Source organism: Arvicola amphibius, chromosome 1, assembly GCF_903992535.2.
Source record: "Arvicola amphibius chromosome 1, mArvAmp1.2, whole genome shotgun sequence".
Lineage (NCBI taxonomy): Eukaryota > Metazoa > Chordata > Mammalia > Rodentia > Cricetidae > Arvicola > Arvicola amphibius.
Window position 1 is genome coordinate 147,557,957 of NC_052047.1, and position 26,291 is coordinate 147,584,247.

Consider the following 26,291-nt stretch of genomic DNA (forward strand, 5'->3'; position numbering starts at 1 on the left):
AGGTGGTTACTGGCCATGGGTGCACCATGCAAGCTTTCTGGTGGGGATCTGGGTCTCAAAGAAGGAACAAGGTGGTAGCACACATCTTTAATCATAGCACTTGGGAGGCAGAGGCAGACGGATTGCTGAGTTTAAGCCCAGACTGGTCTCTAGAGCGAGTTCAAGACTGCCAAGGCTACGCAGAGAAACCCTGTCTCAGGGGAAAAAAAAGAAAAGAAGGAAAAAGACACATGAAACAGTGACCACATCCCAGAAAGACGTCAAGCTGCAGCTATGCATTCAAATCCATGAATTCTACTAATGGGACACACCTCAGCTCCTCAGCTCCTCAGCACCTACGCCTTGGTTATTACCAGCTTAGGATTCTCATAGGACCGGCGCCTGCACATACCCTTGTGTCCCACCCACAGGACCACAACTCCGAGGAAATCCAGAAACACTCCAGCTCCATTCATTTTCTGTCATCTGTCTGTCCACCCAATGCTGTCCACTCAGTGTTCCCCACCCCTGCCTCCCACTGCCCATAGGAATCGACTCTGAGGCCTTGTTTTTAATGTGTATGGGTACACCGCCTGTTTGGGCATGCATGTGCACGCGCACGCACAAACCTGGCATCTCTGTAGGCCAAAAAAGCATGTCAGATCCTCTGGAACTGAAGTTACAGGGCATCATGAGTCACCTGTAAGCACTGGAGTCAAACCTCAGTCCTCTGCAAGGGTGGTCGGGCTCTTCACTACTGAGCCATCTTGACACCAAATCTGGGACTTCCTACAGCGTTTTGTCTAAAGGTTTTACACAAGATGAAAAGGCAAAATCCAAGCCGGGCGGTGGTGGCGCACGCCTTTAATCCCAGCACTCGGGAGGCAGAGGCAGGTGGATCTCTGAGTTCGAGGCCAGCCTGGTCTACAAGAGCTAGTTCCAGGACAGGCTCTAGAAACTACAGGGAAACCCTGTCTCGAAAAACCAAAAAAAAAAAAAAAAAAAAAAAGAAAGAAAAGAAAAGAAAAGAAAAGGCAAAATCCATCAGCTAAGGTAGTGTCAAACACCTTTAATTCCACACTCAGGAGGCAGAGGCAGGCAGATCTGAGTTTGAGGCCAGCCTGGTCTACACAGTGAGACCCTGTCTCAAAAAGAAAAAAAAATAAAGGCAGAGTGTGATGGCTCACCTGTAATCCCAGCACTCTGGAGGCAGAGGCAGATGGAACCGTGAGTTCAAGGCCAGCCTGATCTGCATAGACACTTCAGAGCAGCCAGGACTATATAGTGAGACCCTGTCTCTCCCCCCCCCCCCAAAAAAAATCGCCATAGCCAGCACAGCAAAAAGACATGATGGTGTCTACACATAGCTACCCATAATAATGAAGATCCAGTTACTCTTCTTTCTTCCTTTTATTTTGCAGGACTGAGGATCAAACTCAGGCCTTTGTGTACGTTAGGCGAACTCTCTACCACTGAGCTACACCCCCTAGGTAGCCCAAGCTGGCCTTGAACTCAGAGATCCACCTACCTCAGTCTCCCTAGTCTAGGAACCACTGATGTGGATCACAGTCAGTGAAAATCTGGATCTGTTTAAAAATGGCAAGCACCCCATCACTGAGTACAGTCAGTTCTCTCTCTCTCTCTCTCTCTCTCTCTCTCTCTCTCTCTCTCTCTCTCTCCCTCCCTCCCTCTCTCTCTCTGTGTGTGTGTGTGTAAGTGAATAAAGTGTACTCCTATAATCCCAGGGAAGTAGAGACACCACTAGCCAACTAGTCTAGCCAAATTAGTTAATTCCAAGATTGGCAAGAGACCATGTCTCAAAAAACAACAACAGTGATTAGAGAAGACACTGACCTCTGCCTCCACGTGCCCACACACAAGCACATACACACATGTGCACACACGAAGGGCTGTGGCTGTAGCTCACTGAATGCTTGCCAGATATGTGCAACACTTTGGGTTCCATCCCCAACACCACAAAAAGTGTAAGCAATGGCTGTAACAGTGGGCACCCTTATGTGTCCCCCCACCCTCTACTGTACTGTAAAATTCCAAGGACAGGGTGCTGATGGGAAGCACACAGAACCTGCAGATGATGTTGGGGAAACCCTGCACAGCCTTGCCTTCCTATCCACAGACAAGTATCTCAGTTCTCTTTCATGTCTTTCTGCAGTTTTGTCTCATATATGGTTTACACATTATCTTCCATATATAATCATACATCTTATTAAGTACATTAGTACATTACATGTTTAAAATTTGAACCCCCCCCCCTCTCTGTTTGTGTGTGTATATACATATGTGCTTATAGGTGACTTCCGAGGATAGCAAAAAGCATCAGATCTCCTGGAGCTGGGGTTACAGGTGGTCATGAGCTAGCTGCCTAATGTAGGTGCTAAGAACCAAATTCTGGTCCCCTGAAAGAGCAGCCAGCAGTTAACTGCTGAACCATCTCTGCATCCCAGGTCTTTTTTCCTAAATAGAACTGGCAGGACAATGATAGCCTACAAAACTCCAGGAATGTCACCATGAACCGTGAACTTTATAGACAGGTTGGAGTGGTTTATACAGGCAGGAAGCTATATGCCTCTTTAAGAGGCCATGTTCGGCTAAATGAAAATGCTCACTGCCATGTCACAGACAACATTCTTTTTTAAAACTTCTTTTTATATACACTGGTGTTTTGCTTACATGTATGTCTGTGTAAGGGCACCAGATTCCCCAGAACTAGAATAATAGACAGCTGTGAGCTGCCATGTGGGTACTGGGGACTGATTCTTGGTCCTCTGGAGGAGCAGCCAGTTCTCTTAACCACTAAGTCACCTCTCCAGCCCTGACAACATTCTTAGTCAAGGTAAAAGAAAGTGCCAGCATGCCTTTAACCCTAGTACTTAGGGAAGACATAGACAAGCAGATCTTTGTGAGTTCAAGGCCAGCCTGGTCTATATAGTGAGTTCCAGGACAGGAGGGACACATAGAGAGACCCTGTCTCAAAAACAATATAATAAATATAATATATAATAAATATAATAAATATAATAAAAACAACAATAATCTAATGAAAATAAAAGGAAATACCACACTCAGTGATCCACAGTTCCCCAAAACCTAGGTCCTTCCCTACCTGCATGTCCCACCTGGGACCTAGAATGCAGCAGGAGCTGGACCACTGCACTTGCCTCCTGGCCAGTGGCAGGGTCACTCACACCCAAGCAACCATGACGGCCATGACCTCAGCCACAGAATCGCACATCTTCCCAGGGGCTCTTGCCCAGCAAAGGCTGCTCTCGGTGACAAGATGAATGGAAATGAGCAGCTTGGTGTTTCTGAAGACTAAAACCTTAGGTTTCTTGTAACCCCTCCTATCCTACCACAGGTTGACTTTTAGTGGAAACCTCAGTAAACATGGACTCTTCCCCACCTCCTGAGCTGAGCTACCTATAGCCTCCCTATCCGTTCACCCATCCATCTACCCATTTATCTGTCTGTCCGTGTGTCCATCCCTCCATACATGCATCCATTTATAGGCTTCTGGACCCACTGAGCCAGGAAACAGCCTCATCTGGCCACAGCGCCAATTCCATACCCACCAGAAGAGCCCTAGTCCCCAGCATAGTCTACCAGGCCACCTCTGGACCATTAGCCATTCTCATCCTATAGTCCTGACCCTGGCTCAATACTGGTCCCCAAGGCCTGGGGGGAAACCCTGTCTTCCCAAACCCTGGGCCATACTCACCTCTTTGGGGTATACATAGCTGATAAGACCAGCAGGGCCCAAATCATGGCTGGCCAAGGCCATCATCTGTGTCAAGACCAAAACAGCCATGGCCCGACCTGCACATCCAGAAACGTGATTGAGCACATTCAGAAATGTGACCGAGCACATTCGGAAAGATGACAGGCTGCCCCACAACAGAGGCTGATGCAGGAGCACAGAGCACCAGAGCAGAACCCTATGCTGGTAAAGCAGTGGGAAGAAGTTTCCAGAATATCACAAACCCTACCTTGGACTGGCCAGCATGGTGAGCTGGACACACTTATAGAATTGCATCACAATGTCTCTGGCTACAAAATAATGTCACCTCTTCACACCAGGTCCTCGCACCCCCAATTCCAACCCTCTCTGCTCCAGAGAACACTGGTTCCCCACAGCTGCCTCTGCATGCAAACACCCCAACTGCAGGCTGGAGCTTGTCCTCTGCCTCTCCGCACAGGCACACCCATTTCTGCTGCTCCTCGGCACCTCATCCAGTCCTCTCCAACCCCCATACATTCTTACACTCACACATGTGACTCACCTCTATTTTCAAACACACACAACCAAAAACATGCCAGTAGACACACAGACAAGAGCACACATACGCACGCACACACATACACTGCGCCAGAGGAAGCCTTCATTAACTCTGAGATTTAGGCAAACTTCCTGGGCAGGAACCACATTTCAAAGGTCAGGGAAGCAGACGAGTAGGAAACATGGCGGGGGAATTTGGAAGGGGGGGGGTAGAACAGGAAATAAGAAGTCACTTGCAAAAGATAAAAAGAATAAGGCAGGCCAACAAGATAGCTCCGGCCATCAGGACAAAGGCGCCTGATGCACAAGCCTGGTGAGTTCAACCTGACTCCGCAAAGTTGTCCTCTTGCCCCCACACAAGCTACATCACACGCAAGCCTGCACATATGAGAGATGGCCAGCCACTAAGAATACTGGCTGATGCTGGCTTTGATGTCCAGCAACCACCAAGTGGCTTACAACCCTCTGATTCTAGCCTCAGAGATCCGACATCCTCCTTCTGGCCTCCGTGAACACCAGGCATGCATGTGGTACACAGGCATACATGCAGACAAAACACACAACACATAAAGGAGAATTTAGAGAGAGAACAATGCTGCTGGGTTGGACACTCTGAAGGATGGGGCTTCTCAGGCTTCACTAAAGAGTGACAGGGGCTAGAGGGTCCCCACTGCGTCACAGCTATCAGGGACTGTGCCTGACATGAGGCCACTAAGGCTCTGAGGCAAGCCGGAGGGTGAGTGTCCTTATACCCACTGCTTGTGGGAAAGCATGGACTCTGTCACACAGAGGAGCTGGCTTAGGACAATGCTCAGTCACCCCTGAATTTCCTAAGACAAGTGAAGTCTTGGGACCAGAAAAGGCTCTGCCAGGGTGGCTGCTGGGAAGCTCACTGGCCTTGCACCATGGCAAGCCCCAACTCTGAGGGGTCTTATGGCCCCAGTGGCCTAAGCCCCTTCCAGAGCTACATGGTCCTCATGCCCACACACCGTGTCACTCCTACCAAGGACATTTCCAGGGCTGACCATCAGATTGCCATGCTACCTGTTCTCAACAGAAGTCAGCCACCCAATACCAGGTCCCTGGACCAACACCCAGACAGAACCAGCACCAGCTGTGGGCTGGTCACTAGCTCAGCTCAGTCATATGAGGGAAAGACGGAAGCTTCCTTCCACAGGTGTACTGCCATGGTTTGTTGCCTAGAGCTCACCAAGGTCATATATAGTATGTTCAGAGGAGACAGGCCCAGCTACCAATCCTAGGACACATTTTCCACCAGGCCTGGTTTATGCAATCCTGGCGATCAATCCCAGGGCTTCATGCACATTAAGCAAACACTCAACTGACATTCTTTGTCCTGTTTTTTTGGGTCTAAACCAGGAAACACATTTTGAAAAGCACTGGCCTAGAGTCAGAAATAAAATAGGGTGAGAAGAGCCAGAAGAGGCTGGGCAGAGGCACATGGAATCCAGAGTGGGGGAGCGGCCCAGGCTGGCTTGTTCCCTGCCAGGGGCCAGCCTAACCTCCAGCCCCTTTCACAGACCAAAAGCCTGATGTGTAGCAGCAACGGGCTCACCTATGCCCCACTACGGCATTTTCCTCACACCCTATAGGCTCCTAGGCGACCGTCTTATTTGGCCTCCACAGGACCGTTGGCAAGTAACTCCCCTTAAGTGTAGATGACCAATGGCCATAGATGCTATACATTACTTCACACCCCATCCAGTGCTGAACCAGCATGACCTCAGCTGAGTACACCCTGCCCCTAACCCCAAGACCTCATGGAGCCTACCAGAGCCAGCTCAGGTGTGCAGTCTGTGTCTTCACGTGACCAAGACCTCAATTAGAAAGGGAACCATCTAAGAGATGGCCCCAGGCCAATGGCCTTCACAGAGTCCAGGATACAGCTACTAACACCCCACAGTAGAGGTTCCCAGAAAGGAAGTCCTTTACCATGAAAGTCATTTCCCCTGTTAATCAGTTTAACTGGGTGACATCCGCACTCAAGAACTATGAGTTTATGTGTGGGGGTGCTGGGTGGCCCAAGGGAAGGATGGCAGCCACCAGGGCTTCTCTGGGGGAACTCTGCCTCTCCTGAACCTTCACCCCCTGACACGAATGTGCACGCGTGCAGGCACACACAAGCATGCACACACTCCCAAAGTCCCAATTTAGCAACCACATAATGTAACCAGCTCAGGGATACCCAGGACAAATCGTGACATTGATTTATGTCTGCGAATGTGCGTCTTCACTAATTAGAAGGTTTAGGGCAGAGTAGAGAAAAATATGTATTTCAGAATCCCAGTTTGACCTGCCAGAAACCAGCCCATTACTAACATTCTTATTTTCGACAAAATATAGCATTCTGATTACACACCATCTTGGTCCCATGGCTCCCAGCCTGCCAGGCTCCCGGAAGTGGCCCACGACCACGGCGAAGAGCAGGACAACAATCCCAGGATGGAGATGCACTCAGAGCCCCTGGGGACTGAGTGCTTGGACACTCTGGTGGCGGCTAGTTCTTCTATGGCACAGTGGCAGCTTTCTCCCAATGCCTCATGGTTTGTTCTACCAGGTACAGGACAGCCACTGAGGTTCATGAATGTGGGAAGACCAGCCCACGAGACACCTCCCCCAACAGGGCAACTGTAACACTGCAGCTCCTCTCCAGGTCTGTTTCCCATCTGTTCAACAGGTCTCCACCAGCAAGGAGCAGAACCTACAAGGGGCGCCTTTGGTGATTTTGTTTGTGATGGATTTGAGAGGTGTGTATGTTTGTGTATTGTGTGTGTGTGTGTGTGTGTACCGGTGTTTAGGCTGCATGTATGTCAGTGTACAAGGTGCATGTCTGGTGCCTGCAGAGGCCAGAAGAAGGTGCTGGATCCCCAGGACCTGGAGTTAAAGAAAATTGTGAGCTGCTATATGGGTGCTAGGAATCAAACCTGATCTTAACCACTGAGCCATCCTCCCAGGATGTGATTTTTTTTCAGACTGGTATCTTGTATGTAACCTAGGAGGGCCATGAACTCCACTTCCCAAGTGCTGAGATGATAGGCATAAGTCACCATACCCAACTCCTTACGGCAGTTTCAAAGATCCAGGTGGTGGGTGGCACATGTCTTTAATTCCAGCACTTGGGAGGCAGAGAAAAGCAGATCTCTGTGAGTTCAAGGCCAGCCTGTTTTACAGAATGAGTTCCAGGACAACCAGGGCTACACAAAGAAACTGTGTCTTGAAAAATCAAAAACAAACAAACAAATTTAAAAAAAACTTACAATTCAAATAGGCTTCTACTCTTTCTATTTCTTTGGGCCTCGGTTTCCCCACCTCTAATCCAGGGACTGTCCCATCCACAAGACAGTGGCAGCAAAAAACTCAGTGGTTTTTAATCTGTTGTTTCTGGGTATTCCAAAGGAAAACGTTCCTCAGCACACCCAGCACATGAAGCACACACACTTCAGGGACAGTTCTGTTCAGACCAGTTTCTCAGTATCAAAGCCAGCTCCCCAGCACCAAAGACTGGCCGAGGGGCTCCTAAGGTGCCATGCTTACCCCTGTTTGGCTCCTGACCCTCGTTCATCTAAACAAAGAAATGACAAGCTGCAACTCAGACACAGCCTCTGGTGACGCCGGGTTTTCCGGACTGCCACCTGCCCTGCATCTGCAGTGACCTGAGCCTGGACTCCTCTTTAGTTGAGGAACTAGCGCTAGACACAACAGCTCAGAGCTAGAATGCTTGCTCAGTATGTAGGAAGCCCAGCACTTGGACAGACAGACAGGCAAGGAAAAGTCACTGAGACTCAAGGTAACACAGACATGGGAGTCCTACTGTCCCCAAAAGCGATGCAGATCGAGAATTCGGCATAGATGAACTCAGAGACCCAGGACTGGAGCTGTGGTCCAGCTGTGGTTCCTGAGCCACACCCTGAGAATCACCGCCAACCCCGCAACAGTCAGTCAGACCTGCTAGCTAGCCCACTTGGCACTGACGCATTTCCATGGAGGTGGGAGAAGGTGGGATGGCCCAGGCCCTCCCTTGTGGGCCAGAGAGGGAAGTGGTTCCCGTGTGGCCACAAAGATCTCATTGTTCTGTCCTCAGAGAGGAAACTGGAGAACCGATTTCAGAAACAAGCCTACCTTTGTAGCGGCTCCTGTTTCCTTTAAAAGCTGCAGAAACCAGTCATAAAAACCACCAAATTTATCATCGTTCTCCAAAATCTGTTTATTGAGCCAAAGTCGCAGACTTCTGCTTTCAAACAAGTCACAGCTCTGGAAAAAAGTGGGCACCCAGGTGCCAAGGCCCAGGGGCCACCACCCCAAATGGTGACGGGTGCCAACTCAGGATCCAGTAACACGCTTTCCCCTTTGTGGCCAACTGTACAGATGAAATGAGAGCAGAAGATACAAGCCACCTCTGGGGTGCAGAGATGGCACTGAACCCTCGGCCTTCTGGCCCCAGCCAAGCTTATCAGAGCACCAACATCTCAGAGGTCTGGGAGTTTGAGGTCTGGCTGTCTTGGAGCCTCACTGGGTGGCAGGTCTGGAGGTTGGTGGGGATACAGAAGAGCCCAGGAGCCCTTCCCACAGTGCCTGCGAACACTAGGGCACACAACCTCTGCAGCAGGAACCCAAGGATGACCCAAATTCCTTATCAAAGAAATCCAGAGGGAGGCTCTACTTTGGCTGTTCTGGGATAGGTCCTGGCTTAGTGACCCCACAGATCTCATGCCTGCCCACCTTCCTAGCCTGCTGTCTGCCAGATGTCACCTAGTCCCCACAGGAGGTAGAACTGCTGTCACCTGTGCTACAGACAAGAAGACCGAGACCTAAGGAAGGCAAGAAACTTCACAAAGTACCATCTGGGGCAACTCTGCCAAGGGGATTCAGATGCCTGGTTGGGGAGGGGGATTGCCTGATTCAATAGGGAGCGGTATGTGGGAGTACACACCTACAATCTCAGCACTACAGAGGCTGAGGCTCAAAAACAGTCTAGATAGGCTACAAAGAAAGATTCTGTCTCAGAAAAAGGTAGCAGAGGGGGACGGGGTGCTGGAGAGATGGCTCAGAGGTTAGGAGCATCAGCTGCTCTTCCAGAGAACCTGGGTTCAGTCCCCAGCACCCACATGACTGCTCACAACCGTCTGTGACCCCATGATCATGTCTTCTGATATCAGAGGACACCGGATACAACTGCACAGCCATACACGCAGGCAAAACAATTATACATATAAAATAAACTTTAAAAAGAATACTGCATTTTGCTCAATGCCCAGACTCCTCTGCAAAAGTTAGCCATGAAAAAACATCCAGCTGTTAGGCACACAGTCCACAGGAGTGCCCAGGTGGCCCTCGCCTTCCCCACTACACAGGAGGACCAGCAGACAAGCCTCTCCACCTGTTTTTTTGGTTTTTGTTTTGTTTTGTTTTGTTGTTTTTTGTGGGTTTTCGAGACAAGGTTTCTCTCTGTGGCTTTGGAGCCTGTCCTGGAACTAGCTTTTGTAGACCAGGCTGGCCTCGAACTCACAGAGATCGGCCTGCCTCTGCCTCCCAAGTGCTGGGATTAAAGGCCTGCGCCACCACCGCTGGACTCTCCACCTGTTCTAGTGGGGCCCACCTGCCAGATAGCACAGGGCCAGCAGCAGAGCATGGCCAGTCAGCGAAGGTAAGCAGCCCTAAGGGTTTCGATCAGGGCTCCAGCCTAGGCAGCTCCCCTCATAGCACCAGGCAGGGCCCATGTTCTCCTCAGCCTCAGCACTCACTTCTGCAGGACAGAGTTGTGAAGACAGCAAACATGGAGACCATACAACAACAGAGGAATAAGGCCCTGAGCTGGTTAGTTTGAAGCCAACTTGACACAAGCTAGAGTTATCTGAAAAGAAGGAACCTCAATTGAGAAAATGCCTCCATAAGATCTGGCTGTAGGGAGGATGAAGAGATTGCTCAGTGGTTAAGAGCACTGGCTGCTCTTCCGGGGGTCCCAAGTTCAGTTCCCAGCACCCACATGGTGGCTCACAACCACATATAAGGGGTTCTGATGCCCTCTTCTGTCTGATGCCCTCTTCTGTCATGTAGGCATACATGCAAACAGGGCATTCATATACATAAATATTTAAACCCAGCCCAATGTGCATAGGGTCACTCCTGAGCAAGCCAGTGAGCAGCATCCCTCCATGGCCTCTGCATCAGTTCCTCCCTCCAGGTTCCTGCCCTGACTTCCTTCAATGGCTGACTACAGTGTGGAAGTGAAAGCCAAACAGACCTTTTCCTCCCCAACTTGCTTTTGGTCATGGTGTCTCATGGAAGCAATAGAGACCCTAACTAGGACAAGCTCCATGTGCCACCTCCTCAGTTTCCACCCAGGCTTTGTGGGTACCTGAGGGTCTGCAGATAGCAGACAGACATCCCCCACAAGATCAATCTAAAGCTTCCGTAGTTGGGAGCTCAGAGGTAGATGGGGGAAAGCCCAAGAGGCTCCACGCCTACAAGCTGGGCTCTGCTCAGCCACCAGGCACTATTCAGTGAACACGGCCCCTCAGAAGGAAAGGTTTTCTCTAACAAACTGTGTTTCAAGGTTGAAGTGAGCAGCCACAGGCTGGATGCCACCTTCCACCAGCTCTCACTGAATAAATCTGATGTGTGTCTCCACCTACCGCTGCTCTCAAATCTCCTGACAGGACAGGGACAACTGAAAAGATTCAAGTCCTCCACCAGGTGCTCTGCCAGCACTGCACCGTATAGCTGTATAGTCAAGCATAGTCCCGGGGCTACGGCAGAGATGGTGCCAGTCAGCTGTGCCTTGCCTCCAGCACCAAAACCAGCTTTGTGCTTTCTTTTAAGGTTAGGTCCTATGTAGCCCAGGCTGGCCTCAAATGTACTATATAGCTGAGGATGACCTTGAATTTCTGATCATACTGCCTCTAGCTCCTGAGCACTGGCATTCCTCGTGTGCCAACACGCTCAGATGCACCATAATGTCTTAATGCCACCCCAGAGCCCTCTTAGCTAACCAGCAGGACATCGGATCTGTGTTTCTTCAGCTCTGCAGCAAAGATAGAGTGGTAAAACTGGAATTCAAGCATATAGACTCTGGAGAGCACAACAGAAAGGAACAAGGGCAACATGTTTCTCATTAAAGCTCCAGCATTCTAAGGGCCACAGGAAAGGGATCCAGCAATGACTCAGAGGTTAAGAGCACTGGTTGCTCTTGTAGAGGACCTAGACTGAGTTCCCAGCATCCACACTGCACCCACAACCCTTCTAACTGCAGCTCCAGGAGATCAGTTCCCTTCTGGCCTCTGCAAGCAACTGCATGCACAGCATACATTCACACAAACACAGGAAGAAAACTGAAAACTTCTATTATTTCATTTTCCTGAGAGTAAAAGGGTCATAGAAAGCTTTTTCAACATGATAAAAACGAGCTGGGCTTGGTGGCACACACCTTAATTCCAGGACTCAGGAGATAGAGGCAGGAAGATAGAAGTTCAAGACCAGCCTAAGCTACACGGAAGTCTGAGTCTAACCTGAGACTCTGTCACAAAAATAAAAAAATAAAAAAAGATGTATCACGTGAAGCTTGCTGGTACCAGGCAACATTGTGCCATCACAGAGTCCAGGCTACACATGGCCAGCCAGTATCACACGGACTAAGGTTTCATGGTCTGGTGTGTTTGAGGGGCATGGCCTGCTCAATGAAAACAGCTCTGCCCATGGCAGACCTCACGTCCACGTCCTGGAAACATGGGTCTCCACATGTGGCTCAGAAGCCATGAGGCAGGGCGAATATCCCACAAACTGATAGGTAACAGGGGATCTACTCACAATAGGGGCCCACAGAAAGTTCTGGTCTCTGTGGAGATAAACAGGGCTAAGAAAATGCTACCAGAAGTTGGGTGGTGGTGGCGCACGCCTTTAATCCCAGCACTCGGGAGGCAGAGGCAGGCGGATCTCTCAGTTTGAGACCAGTCTGGTCTACAAGAGCTAGCTCCAGGACAGGCTCTAAAAAGCTGCAGAGAAACCCTGTCTCGAAAAACCAAAAAAAAAAAAAAAGAAAGAAAGAAAGAAAAAGAAGTGTACTGAGAAAGCTATGGGCACAGTGAAAATCTGGTTTAATGAAAATGGGGGAGCCAGGAGTGGTGGTGCACAACTTAATCCCAGTACTTGGGAAGCAGAGGCAGGCAGTGCTCTGGGTTTGAGGATGCCCTGGTCTACAGAGCTCCAGATCAGTCAGGGCTACACAAAGGAACCCTGTCTCAAAGACACAAAGAAAATGAGGGAGTGTAGGGACGACTCAGCTGCTCTTTCAGGACACCCAAGCTCGGTTCCCGCACCCATCTGGGACAGTTCATAAGCTTCCGTAACTCCAGCTCCAGGGGATCTAACGCCCTCTTCTGAGCTCCTCAGCTGCTACACTCATATGCGCAGACGAAACGCACATATACCTCACTAAAAGTCAAGTCAAATCTTTAAAAGGAAAAAAGAAAATGGGTTGGGGATGACAAAGTGCTTTCCTGGCATCCATCAAACCCTGGTTTCAACCCCTAGCACTGAATAAAACGGGGAGTGCTGGTGCATGCCAGAAAGATCAAAAATTAAACAATAGGAAGCACAGCTGGGGATAAATGAGACTGTGCCAAACACACACTCGCAAGCACACACACACACACACACACACACACACACATGAGAAACAAATTACTCTGTCTAGAACATAAGATAAGCAGGCTAGAAGAAGGTTCCAGAAAGCATGGTGACCAACATCATCCATAGTTGATGTCACCCGTCCTGCCTTTTCACCAAATGAGCACTATGGGGCCAAGGGGTGAAGCCTCAGAGCCATGACAGTTTAAGTGAGGGAAATAGACAGAAATGACATCCACGCTGAGCTTCCAACTTGAGCAGAGAGGGCTGGGACAGTGTAGCCACACCCTGACTCACACCACCCAGTCTCCTTAAGAACTGAGTTGGGGGCTGGAGAGATGGCTCAGAGGTTAAGAGCATTGCCTGCTCTTCCAGAGGTCCTGAGTTCAATTCCCAGCAATCACATGATGGCTCACAACCATCTGTAATGAGGTCTGGTGCCCTCTTCTGGCCTGCAGGCACATATACAGACAGAATACTGTATACATAATAAATAAATAAATAATTAAAAAAAAAAAAAAAAAAAAAAAAAAAGGACTGAGTTGGGCTGGGGACAGCATGGTGTAGTGGCCTGGCCTCCAGAAGCATACGGAGAACACATCTTGCCTGAAGTCACCTGGTATGCATTATGATTGGCTCCAGGCCCAGACCCGGCCTGCCCCCTGTATGCGAGGATATGAGCTGACAGGGGACAAAGGCTGGAGGGCACCCAGGCTGAGTTCTGGCTAGGCCACACTGGGCAGCTATTAATGGCCCATTGAGCAATTTCCTGAGAGTTCTGCCAGGCAGGAGCAGCCTTCCCATCAGAGCTAGCAGAAGGGACAGCCCAGAGAAGCTCTAAGAGGCACTCACCTTTTATTCTGTAATGATTTAGGAAGGAAAACAATATTCTTGGTAATTATCTATGCCTTCAGATTGAAGCTGAAAGTAGTCTGCTCTGGAGTGGGCTCCCCAGGCGAGCATGGTGGCAGGGGTGTTCCCAGAGAGTCCACTATCAGCCCACTGAAAGCGAAACACAGTATATAATTAAAAACCCAGATGCTGAGATGGGCTCTGTCACAGGTGGTGGACGAACTGACTTCCACAGCCAGGGGGTAGAGAACACATCACATCTGGTCCCTGACACCTGCTGGATGTCACCATTTACTGTTCCCAGACCAAGAGATCAAAGGATGAGGTCAAGAGGCTGACTCTGCAAGAGTAAAAACCCAAAGACAGTCAACAAGCTTCCCAAACAGAACACAGGGGAGGGGTTTGCACAGTTATCTCAAAACACCTCTGATAGTACAAAGATCAGGCAGAGAGGCACAGGCCACCTGGTGGGAGGGTCCAGGGTCAGGAGCCACGTGCCTGAGGACAGGACACCACACAGAGACATGATGTGGGATATGTGTACACTGTAAAGGTGTATTGCTGTGACTGGTGTAATAAAAAGCCGACCGGCCAGTAGTTAGGCAGAAGGTATAGGTGGAACTTCCAGGCTAGAGAAAACTGGGGAGAGGAAAGGTTTAGTCACCAGACAGACACAGAGAGGAAACAGAAGGTGCAAGATGGAAGAGAGGTAACACCACTTGGCAGAACACAGATTAATATAAATGGGTTAATTTAAGTTATAAGAGTTGAGAAAAGCCTAAGCTTTCATAATTAATAAGTCTCCGGGTCATTATTTGCAGGTTGGCGGTCCGAAGACAGTCCAACAAAAGAGCTTGCTATAGAGACCGGCTATGCATCTAAGTGCTGGGCCAGCTCCCCACACCTCATACCATATTCTTAGAAAATAATAGTAACGGGCTGGAGAGCCAACTCAGTGGCTGAGATCACTTACTGTTCCCCCAGAGGACCAAGTTCAGTTCCCAGAACCCATGTGAAGTGGCTCACAACCACCTGCAACTCCAGCCCTATGGAGTATGACACCAACTTCTGGTTTCTGTGGACACTAAACACTACACACAGACACACACAAGTACACATAATTAAAAGTAAAAATCTTTTGGGCTGGAGAGATAGATCACCAATTAAGAACGTTGGTTGCTCTTCAAAAGGACCAGGGTTCAATTCCCAGCACCCACATAGAGGTTCATAACCTTCTGTAGCTCCAGTCCCAGGGGATCTAATATCCTCTTTTGGCCTCTAAGGGCACTGCATATACACAGTACACAGACAGACAAGTAGGCAAAATACCTATGCACATAAAATATAAAGGTTTAAATTTGTTTTTTGTTTCTTTTTGGTTTTCGAGACTGGCTGTCCTTGAACTCGCCCTGTAGACCAGGCTGGCCTCAAACTCACTGAGATCCACCTGCCTCTGCTTCACAAGTACTGGATTAAAGGTGTACCAGCACCACCTGACGAGATTTAAAAATTTTAATGCTTTAAAAAAAAAATCAGGAAGGCCAAGTGTAGAAAGAAGCTCATGCCTTTAATCCTAGCACTCTGAAGGCAGAGGCAAGAGGCAACTCTGGGAGTTGGAGGCTAGCCTGGACTACATACAGTGCCAGGCCAAGAAGAACTACAGAGAGGCCCTGTCTCAAAACAGAAAGATAATCTGAATGTAGAACTCAAGGCCATAAAACAGGAATTGACCTGGGAAAAAAAATGAAGAATATATTTACAATCTGTAGGTAGAATAAAGACATGCAGTCATAAGAAATAAGACTGACAACTTCAATTATTCAAAACATTTTGGTATTATTATTATTATTATTATGTTTTGGGATTTTTGAGACAGTCTCACTATATTGCCCAGGTTAGTCTCAAACTCAAAGCAATCCTCCTGCCTCTGATTCCTGAATGCTGGGGTTACAGGTATTAGCTACCACACTCAGTTGTTTTGTTTGGGATAGGAGCCTACTCTGTAGCCCAGGCTAGCCAAAAACTTATGTCAATCAATCCTCCTGCCTCGACCTCCTGAGTGTTGGAATTACAGTCATAAACTGCCACACCTGGTAGAGACTCTTTAATGTCTTTAGATATTTCCAAATATATATGTATATACACACACACACACACATATATATAAGATTAGCCACAGACCTGAAGGAAAATATGGAACAAATACCAAATACACCAAACAATTAATACCCACAGCAAATAACAAGTCTGCCACACGCACTACCACTTGGCTTTCTTGTTGGAAAAGATACAGAAAGTACCTCTGACGGGTCAACAGGTTGAGATGAGGAGGAGGGGAGGATCAGATTTACATTAAAGAGATGAAGACATGCTGAAATACAACAAGCTAAAATACGGGTCAAAAAGCTGTCCACAGGGAGAAATAAAACAGGCTATAAAGAAAAGCCATCAGCTAAGTGGCGGTGGCTCAAGAGACAGACCGATCTTTGTGAGTTTGAAACTAGCCTGTTCTACATAGTGAACTCCACCAAATAAAATAAAATAAAATAAAATAAAATGAATAAAATAAAAAGCCAGGCATGGTAACACTTGCCGGTTTTCAACAACTCAGGAAGGTGAGGAAAAAGACCCACAAAAATCAAATATACAAGTAATATTTGATCCAACAAATCCACTTCTGGGTATATAACCAAAAGAAGCCAAGGGCCAACAGATCTTACACACAAGTGTCTCGCTATAGCCAAACGTAGAGACAACCCAAGATCCAGAGCTCACAAGATGAGCATATCTGCTCCAGGGACTGGTACTGAGCTATAAAAAGAAGATAATTCTGATGCAGGCAAAGCTCAAAAGGACTATGATGTTTGCCTTAAACATCATATAAATAAGCCAGACAAATATTAACTCCACAAACATGAGTTCCCCGAAAGAGTCAGAACTTAAGGGAACATGGAGCAGAAGAGACTTACCAGGGGCCAGGGCTGAGCGGGAATGGGAAGTGACCATGTTATAGGTGAAACATTTATTTCTGCTGGGGCGATGAAAATTTGTGGAAACAGATGGTAATACACAACATTGACAACATGATGATGTCACAGACTCTACACACTCACAGTCAGGGGTCAGAGTGATGGCTTGGGGCTGCCACTCCTGAAAACATGAGCTAGATCCATAGGGACCCACATTGGATGGAGAGCAATGACTCCTGTGAGTTGTTCTCTGACATCCACATGTGTGCTATAGGGTGTACATGTGCCACCCCCATCCCCTCCCATGTACAATAAATATGTAATAAAAACTAAAAAGAACAGACACTAGAGATACGGCTCTGTGGTTTAGAGCACTGGCTGCTCTCCCAGAGGACCGGGGTTTGGTTCCCAGCACCCACACAGAAATTCACAACTGTCTGTAACTTTTCCAGAGGATTTGATGCCCTGTTCTGGGCTCTGTGGACAAAGAACACACATGGAGTACATAGACATACAGGAAGGCAAAATAACTATACACATATAAATAGGTAACTTTTTAAATAAACAGAAACAGTTGAAACTCCAAGTTTTATTCGATTCAGTTTACTGCAATAAAAAAGGCTGTTCCATAGCACTCAGGAAGGACAGACAGGAAAATCTCCGTGAGTTCAAAGCCAGTCTGGTCTACAGAGCAAGTTCCAGGACAGGCAAGGCTACACAGAGAAACCCTGTCTTGAAAAAAAAAAACAAAAAACAAAAACAAAACAAAACTTAAAGACTGTTCCAAAGAGCTGCAGATAAGAACACTGGCTGCTCTTGCAGAGGATAGGTTTAGCTCCCAACACCTACATAATGGTTCTCAGGCTTCAATAACTCAAGTTTCAGGGGATCCATGACTCCCGTTTCTGGCCTCTGTGGACACATGATAACAGCCATACATGAAATCAAACACTCATATACATATAATAAAGTAAATAAATCTTTCTTTTAAAAAAAGTTTTCCTAAATAAAAACATAGGAGTTGGGCACACTCAACAGTAAAATGTGTGTTGAGCATATGTCTTGGGTGTGTACTCAGCAGTAGAATATAGGCTGAGCACAGGCCTTGGGTTCCAAACCCAACACCACACACACAAACACACACACATATGCACGTGCACATACACACACACCAGGTGGGCATAGCACATCTGGATCCCAGGGACCATTTTTCTAGGCAGCCTGAACCCTCTAGCAGTGACCCCATGGTTTGAACACCTATGGAAAAGGCCACCTACACCTCAGGGGTGTCCTGTAGTAAGCAGGACTCTACAGGCATGGGCAGAATCACAAGGAGAGCTCAAGGCACACGTTATGATGAACCCCAGGTATCCTCTATATTCCCAGATGCCTACAGATGAAGCATCACCTTGGCCACAATGGGTCAGCCTGTCACCAGTGCCCCTCCTAAAAGACTATCCCTGCCTCCTGGCTGTGTAAATGATGGCTAAAGGAAAGGACAACGGGCAAACATTTAACCACCAGCTTGGAGCACACCCTGATGCTCGTGCAGGCTCACCCTGCAGGCTCTAGTGCCACCGGGCCATTACCAAGAGAGGAGGTGGTGTGACCTGCTGCAGTCAAGGGGCAGTGGGTAGCAGAGCCCACACCAGGCAGTACAGCCTCACAGTCTCTCAGCCCTAGCTGGGCCATGTATAAAAAGATATTCTCTGACTACAAGAAAAGGCCTAAGACACAGATGTTGGTGCAGGCCAAGCCTTCACAACACAGTCCAGTGTGGCTCAGCCTCTTGCTAAGGGAAGGCAGAAGGCTAAGGTGCAGGCCTCTGGCTACCCCTTGCACTGCCTTTCCCCACAGTGGGTAACTGCTGGTGGCCACAGCACAGGCAAACATGCAAACAAACACAACAAGGGACAGAACTGTTCCGTCAATGTGACAAAAACACGGAGAAATGCAACTTAAAGGGAGTGCAGGTTTATTTGGGTTAGGGAAATCAAGGCAGGAACTTGAGGCAGCAGGTCACATCTCCCATCCAGAGCAGAGAGAAATGAATGCATGCAGCTCACTGTTCAGCTTTCTCCACTCTTACACGGCCCAGGGCCCAGGGCCCAGGGCCCAGACCCAGGAACGAAGCCATCCACAGTGCCTTCCCAACTCAATTAAGGAAAGCATTACAATGGTCCACAGACATGCACATAGACCAACCCAATCTACACAGTGGCCCACAGACCAACCCGATCCACAGTGGCCCACAGACCAACCCGATCTACACAGTGGCCCACAGACCAACCCGATCTACACAGTGGCCCACAGACCAACCCGATCTACACAGTGGCCCACAGACCAACCCGATCTACACAGTGGCCCACAGACCAACCCGATCTACACAGTGGCCCACAGACCAACCCGATCTACACAGTGGCCCACAGACATGCGCATAGACCAACCCGATCTACACAGTGGCCTACAGACCAACCCGATCTACAGTCTCTCACTACAGTGGCCCACAGACATGCGCACAGACCAACTTGATCTACAGTCTCTCATTGAGACTTTCGTCTTAGGTGCTGACAGGAGATTGTGTCACGTCGACAACTGAAACTAACCATACAGAAGGGCTCTACCAGAGACTGTGGGTCCCAGGGGCTGGAACTGCAGAGATCGGGCTGGGACCATAGGCTGGTGAGGTAACAGGACAGACCTGAAAGTAGAACCCCCAAGTGGCCTTTTGGTGAAATCAAATGTGGTGCCAACTACACCTACAAGGTGACAGGGACAAATTGGAAGCAACAGTGTCAGACAGGGGGACAAGTAAAGACTCAGCCAGGCTTGGTAAGGCCTCAAAGAATGGGTCAGCTGATTTTGTTTGACCATTAAGGAAACTGAGGCACACAAACAAGAACAGTTCAGGGCTTCACACGGAGGCAGAAAGCTGTGGTGGAACCCTCAGCAGCCCTAGACATTGGCACTGACGCCCATGGCCATGCTGAGAGCCCCTCATAGCACATTAGGTTCCATTGGAACTCAAGGTTACCATAGTAAACCATTGCCCAGAAGATCAAGCAGGACTCACTAGGGGTCAGTGAGATGCCAACCACTCCCACACCGTGGCAGGCAAGGGATAAACTGGAAGCCCAAGGCTGAAGCTACATAATGATTTCTTGGGGCTCAGAGTACAAGGACCAAGGTATACCTACCACGTTGACAAAGGTTCCACATCCTGGACACACACATCTCGACATGCATAGGGATGCCAACAGGCCCATCTCAAAGAGGAGCGACTTTTGGCTTAGGGCCACCCCAGAAGCACTGATCTCCAGCATCTTAAGCCACTTCCCAGTCCCACACTGGACAAAAAATTCAGTTCTGCAGTCTGCACTCAGCCTCCATTAAAAGGGAACCTGGGGAGCTGGAGAGATGGCTCAGTGGTTAAGAGCACTATCTGCCCTTCCAGAGATCTTGAGTTCAATTCCCAGCAACCTCATGGTGGCTCACAACCATCTACAGTGAGATCTGGTGCCCTCTTCTAGCGTACAGGCATACATGCAGGCAGAACACTGTACATATAATAAAAAATAAATAATTAAAAAAATAAAAAATAAAAGGGAACCTGGGTACCCAAGATGGGCTCCAAGTGTTTCTCTCACTGTGGTGGTGAGGGAAGGAACACTGTGTCCTTCCAGGCTTCACAGATCCCACAGGTGCTGGCAAGGCTGGCTGATCAGCTCAATTTTGTAGCTGTGGAAACTGAGGCCAAGAGCCAGCAAGCCACTCTCCAGAGGCTGGAGGGAAAGCAGGGTAGACCCGCCAGCTAGGCCTGGGGCCACCTCCCTGTGGGCCCCACAGCTGCCTCCACCCGTCACACTTGGACTGCTCTGCCCCAGGCGGCTGGCTCAGAGCCCACATGAGGCTTTCCAAGCAAATGTGAGCAGAGTCACGAAGCCCAGAAGCTGGGCGCAGCCCTCAGCTCCCACCACGCCTGCCCCCACAGAATCCTGTTTCCAGAGGCTATTGAGTGATCCAGCTTGGTGCCTCCTGACCACAGTGTCCAGCTCCCTCTGGGTCTATGAGAATACTCAGTCCACACTCTCAGGACCCAGGCTCCATACAGATGGCTGTGAAGAGAAACGGGCTGGCGGGAGGCCAGCACAGACTGCCTAGCTTCTGAACCTCCTGACACAGCCCCCCCAGCTCATCTGCTGAAAGCCACAGGCAACCAGGACCAACTCAACCAGAGAGTAAACAGATAAACTTTGGTCTATCCGCAGAGCAGAATAGCACTCAGCCATAAAACGGGCTACAAGCTACAAAGAAGTCAGACAGAGCATACAAAATGCAGCCAGGTACAAGATGGCTAATTCTAGCTACTCAGGGGACTGAGACAGGGGGATTGCTTGAGCCCAAGAGTTCAAGGCCAGCCTGGGCAACACAGAAAGACACTATCAGCCCCCAAGAAGTGACTAGAACAGGCAGATCCCAGAGACAGCACAAAAACTGCATTTGGGAGATGGGAAGCCACTGTCCAATGAAAATGGGATTTGCAGCTGGGCGGTGGTGGCGCACGCCTTTAATCCCAGCACTCGGGAGGCAGAGGCAGGCGGATCTCTGAGTTCGAGGCCAGCATGGTCTACAAGAACTAGTTCCAGGACAGGCTCTAGAAACTACAGGGAAACCCTGTCTCGAAACCCCCCCCCCCCCCAAAAAAAAAAGAAAATGGGATTTGCTTTGGAACAATGAATGTTTTATTAATTGATGATTGCAATCCACAGTATGGCTAATGCCAGGGCCATACATGCCTGAGACAAGGTGAGACCTGGTATGACTCCTAGGATGTGTCAATCCCAATATTTAAGATGTGCTTGTATGGGTAGTTTACCTATGTATGTGCACCACATGCATGCAGTGCCCACATAGGCCAGAAGAGGGTGTCATATTCCCTAGAACTGGAGTTACAGACAGTTGTGAGCTGCCATGTTGGTGCTGGGAATTGAACCCTGGTCCTCTGTAAGAGCAATAAGTGTTCTTAACCAGTAAGCCATCTTTCCATCCCCTTCAATCCCAATTTTTATTTCTTCAGTTGATTATTTTTGGAGGGGGACTAGGTAGTGTTTTAAGAAGATGCTGGCCTTGAGTTCGGGACCCTTCTGCCTTCACCCCTGAGTGCTGGGATGCCAGCATGTGCCAACATGACCAGCTAGTTCCAGAGCTGCTGGACAGATGGCTATTGCTCTTGTAGAGGATGTGTGTAGTCCCCAGCACCACACAGGGCAGCTCACAGTGGCCCGTCTGGACTTCTAGCTCCTGGGTATTCGATGCCCTCTTCTGCACTCCAATAGTGAACTAGACTCGCACATATGCACACAGACACACAGGCATACGCATAATTTGCACATATGCACACACACATAACTTAAAATAAAAATAAATCTTTTTAAAAATTTGGTTCCAAAGCCAAGTATGGTAATGCATGCCTTTAATCCCAGACTCAGAAGGCAGAGGCAGGCGGATCTCTATGAGTTCAAGGTCAACCTGGTCTACACATCCAGTTCCAGGCCAACCACAGCTACAGTAAACTCTGTTATCAAATTTCAAAAAATAACCAAAATAATAATAATCTCAGTTCCACACCATTCACCTAAGTCAGCCCTGGCTGACTCCAGCCTGATGTCTGATCTTCCTTGCCTCTAGGTCATAGACAACTGACCTCTCTCAGCAGACTATCTGGCCCTTGAGGACTGAGGTCTGGACCCTCTGGTCCATGTGCTTAGGGTGAGGACTCATTTTTCCATAGCTTTATACCAGTCCTAGTGTCCTATGTGCCCCTCCATATGGGTACCCAGACACCACGACTGTCTATGTCTGCTACCCTGCCCCATTCCACCCAGCAAGCTTAACCTGGCGCCAGTCACCAGAAAAACAGGTATAGTAGTAAGAGTCAGGGGTGCTCCCACTAAGAAGTTACTACGGGTACAGTAGTGAGAGTCATGGGTGTCCCACTAAGTTACTAAATTGTGACAGGAAGGATTTTCATGGTCATGTTCCTGGGGAGAAAAGCAAGGGTGGAGTCAGCTGCCTACCTCCCCCGGCAAGTGGCAAGGCTGGGACGAGACTTTGGGCTGCAGGGCCCGGTCCACATTACTTTATTTCCCAACTCTCATTTGTGGCCGCAGAGTTAAACTCATCAGTTACTGAATACCCAGGATCACAACATAGAAGAAAAGCCCAGCCCAGGGCCTGGGGAGACAGCTCAGCTGGTAAAGCCTGAGACATACCCGAGCCCCATGCGAAGAGCCAGGCATGGTAACATGCCTATATTCAGTGAGACCCGGTTCCCGGTGAGACACCTTGTCTCAAGGAACAAGGCGGATGGCTCCTGAGGAACACTACCCAAGACTGACCTCTAGCCTTCGTATCACATGGCGGAAAACTACAAAAGGCTGACCTGTGGGCTTTACATGCACAGGCATGCACACACATGAACACACACACAAAAGACAAAAATCCAGACCATGCACCACCAGCCTCCAGAATTCCCAGGCCAGAGAGATCAAAGGCCATGTCACACAACTGTCCCCGAAGCTCTGCCACCGCTACCCAGACCTGGCCTAGGGATGGTACTGACAGTCTCAGGGTATCACACGCACCTAACACGTCCTGACATATGAAAGAAAAGGGCACCAGATCCTTATACCAAACACAGGGAGGCTATGTAATCCACCCCCCCAAATACAATGTGCAATTAGACATAAAACCCTGGCTGGTCTGACCATCCTGCTCTCCTGCCCCCAGGGCACCCACTTGCAAAGTAGGTGGCAGAATCCTCACCTGGCGGCTCCCCACCCCTACACCCTGTGTGAATTCAGCTAGATGCCTGAGCATTGACATTCTATAGTCAAAATAAAAAGGGTTCCAACCATGCCGGGAACTGTGAGGTGGCTTTCCCCAGAGACGCTCGGGACAAATGTTGAATCAAACAGGTTGCCTGGGTAATTTGTAGCACAGTGGGATCAAGGAACAGGATCATTTGGAGGAGACTCACTCAGCATTTAGTTAACCCAATATAACCCAACATGTGCTGGCTGGGCCCTCCCAGGGGCAGGCAGGCAGCCCACATCTGCAGGAACCTCCTCCAGGAGGCCAGACAGGCTGGGCTGGTCCTGGGACAAGTGCTCTGGGCCTGTAGGAGGGAAGCCTAGGGTTTCCAGGCTGGGGAATGCCGCTCTCCACGGGACCACTAGAACAAAGGCTTTTCTGTGGGCCCACAGCTTCAATTTGCAACAGGAAGCAATCAGGAAAAATAATTAGCTGCCCACTTACTGCCTTCTCTCCAGACTCCCAAAGCGTGAATCTCACACAGACGTTTGGGGGGCACACAGCCACCAAGAACAGTCAAAATAAGAGCCTCGGGGAGATTCCTCCCTTGCTTCCATTTTAGGCCTGGATTACCCTATCAGCTGGTACTCCTGGGGCCTGGCTTCCTAATGTTAAAATAATCAACTCTATTTTTGCCTCATACACCACCAAACTATAAAGATGTTAAGTCTGGGATACTAGACGACAGGCAGGGGATTCCAGAAATGTCAACCCCACCTCAGACAGGAAAGTCGACTTACAAACCCCACCTTTAAAACAAACAGCCCCTCCACCCCCAAACCCCTTCTGCAGCCACGACCCAGGCATTTCCGGAAAGAGCAGCGCTAGCCTGGACTTCCCACGGCCTGTCACGGTTTTGTCTTCGCCTTGTTTTGCTAGCACCAGACATGGCCGGAAAATGTAAACACGGTCCCGAGGGAGACAAGTTTAGGGGGAGACTCCCCCAGAGCCCTCAGGCTGAGGGCAAAAGCTCCAGAACTAGAGGAAGCCAGCCCCCTCGTTCCCCCGCCCCCCCAAAAAAAGAAAAAAGAAACCTGGGTGTAAGGGACTGCAACCCAGGGAATCTGAGCAGAGAGCCAGGCCCAGCCACCTCCCTCAAGTGTCTACCCTGGAAATACACAGTGGGACAGCTGTTCGCCTTAATAAGACCCAGACAAAGGGACCTGAAGTTGTCCCCCCTACCCCACCCCAAACTTCCATCAACACCATCCAGAAGTTCAAGACTATCTGCCGGACCCTTGGACAGCCACACTCCAGAAAAACAAAACACAGCACACCCGAAAACAATGATTTAGGTGGCAAGAGGCTTGCTTTAAAAACCACATGGCAATCTCCGAATTAAAAGAACATGTGTAGCATTTCCAACTCCTTCGTTTCTCGAGAGTCCGCCTGACCTCAACTCCACCCCTCAGGGCACACCAAAAGTTAGAAAGTTCCCCAGCTGGCCACCTCCCCAAAGGTGGGTCTGAGACAGGATCATACCTCCCCACACCAAGGCACCCACGCAACCGATCCCGGGGATGGACACTGGTCAGCGGTGGCCAGCGCCACCGTTTGGGGGCCCAAGCGATCAGATGGGTCACTGGGGTCACGGGGCACCTGGCAGGTGTCGGTGGGTTTGGAAGGCTGACAGCCACGCAAGTCAGAGAGACAGCAGCCAGGGCCAGGCCTCCCCGCGCGGGGCTCTCCGAACTTCCTAGCTTGCAACTTCAGGCACTTCCCGGGTCTCGGTAGGCCGGCCGCCGTAAGCAGGCTCGCGAAAAGTTTTCCCAGTAGTTCGCTACAGGCCAGGCCTGCGCGGGGCCATCGCGATGCCCGTGGATGCACTGCTGAGCGCGCCCCGCGCCCCGCGCCCCGAGCCCCGAGCCCCGAGCCCCGGGCAGGTGAGGGCCCGCCCGCGCCGCACCTAGCGGGCTCGGTCCCCGGGGAGGGGCCCCGGCGGGAGAGACAAAGGGCCCGCGCGCGGTCCCCCGGCGCGTGCTCCAACTCGCCCGCAACTTGCCAAGTGGCTGCTGCGACCCCGGCCATTGTCCCCCGCGCCCACCTTACCCGCGGCGGGGGCCAGGCTGCAGCACAGCGCCAGCAGCAGCAGCAGCGGCGGCGGCAGCGGCGACGGAGGGGCCCGGGTCGGCGCCGTTTCCATGTCGTCCGGCGGCCGGGAGCGCCGCGCGCTCACTCGGGCTCCATGGCGCGCGCGGCGGCGGCGGTGGATCCTCACGGCTCCCGGCGCCTCCTGCTCCCGCCTCGGGCGCCGCGGCCCAAGACGACGCGGGAGGAGGGAGCGGAAGCCGAGCCGGTCTCCGCCCCCCGCGCCGCCCGCGCCGCCCGCGCCCCCCCCCCCAAGCCGCGCCCTCCCGCGGGCGCCGGGGAGCCCTGTAGGCGCGTCCCTCCGGCCCGCGACGAAGAGGTCCCCGCGAGCAGGTGGGTCACCTGCTGAACCGCTGCACTGACCGGTGGGGATACCGAGGCAAGGGGAGGCGTGACCCACGCAGCGAGGGGGCCTCGGAGCTGGAAGTTGGGACGGGGTGTCCCCTGAGCCAGGTCTGGGCGTTTCACCACAACTGCTGCCACTTGGCCAAGAGACACGGGGCTTCACTTGGGAAGCACGCAGGAACAAGAGTGGTGGTGCTGGAGGAACTGAGGGCTTTTAGATTTATTTTTATTTTATGTGTTAGAGTGTT

The 26,291-nt window shown here is 50.2% G+C and overlaps 1 protein-coding gene across 1 annotated transcript in view; it reads right to left on the reverse strand.

The window, feature by feature from the left end:
• The window catches only part of Lrp5 (LDL receptor related protein 5), a 108,043-nt gene extending 82,199 nt beyond the window's left edge, over nucleotides 1-25,844 (reverse strand). The window contains exon 1 of the mRNA XM_038345728.2: nucleotides 25,660-25,844. Coding sequence (XP_038201656.1) covers nucleotides 25,660-25,753 — 94 coding nt within the window. The 5' untranslated portion in view covers nucleotides 25,754-25,844. The remainder of the gene's footprint in view (nucleotides 1-25,659) is intronic.
• Nucleotides 25,845-26,291: the final 447 nt, after the last annotated feature.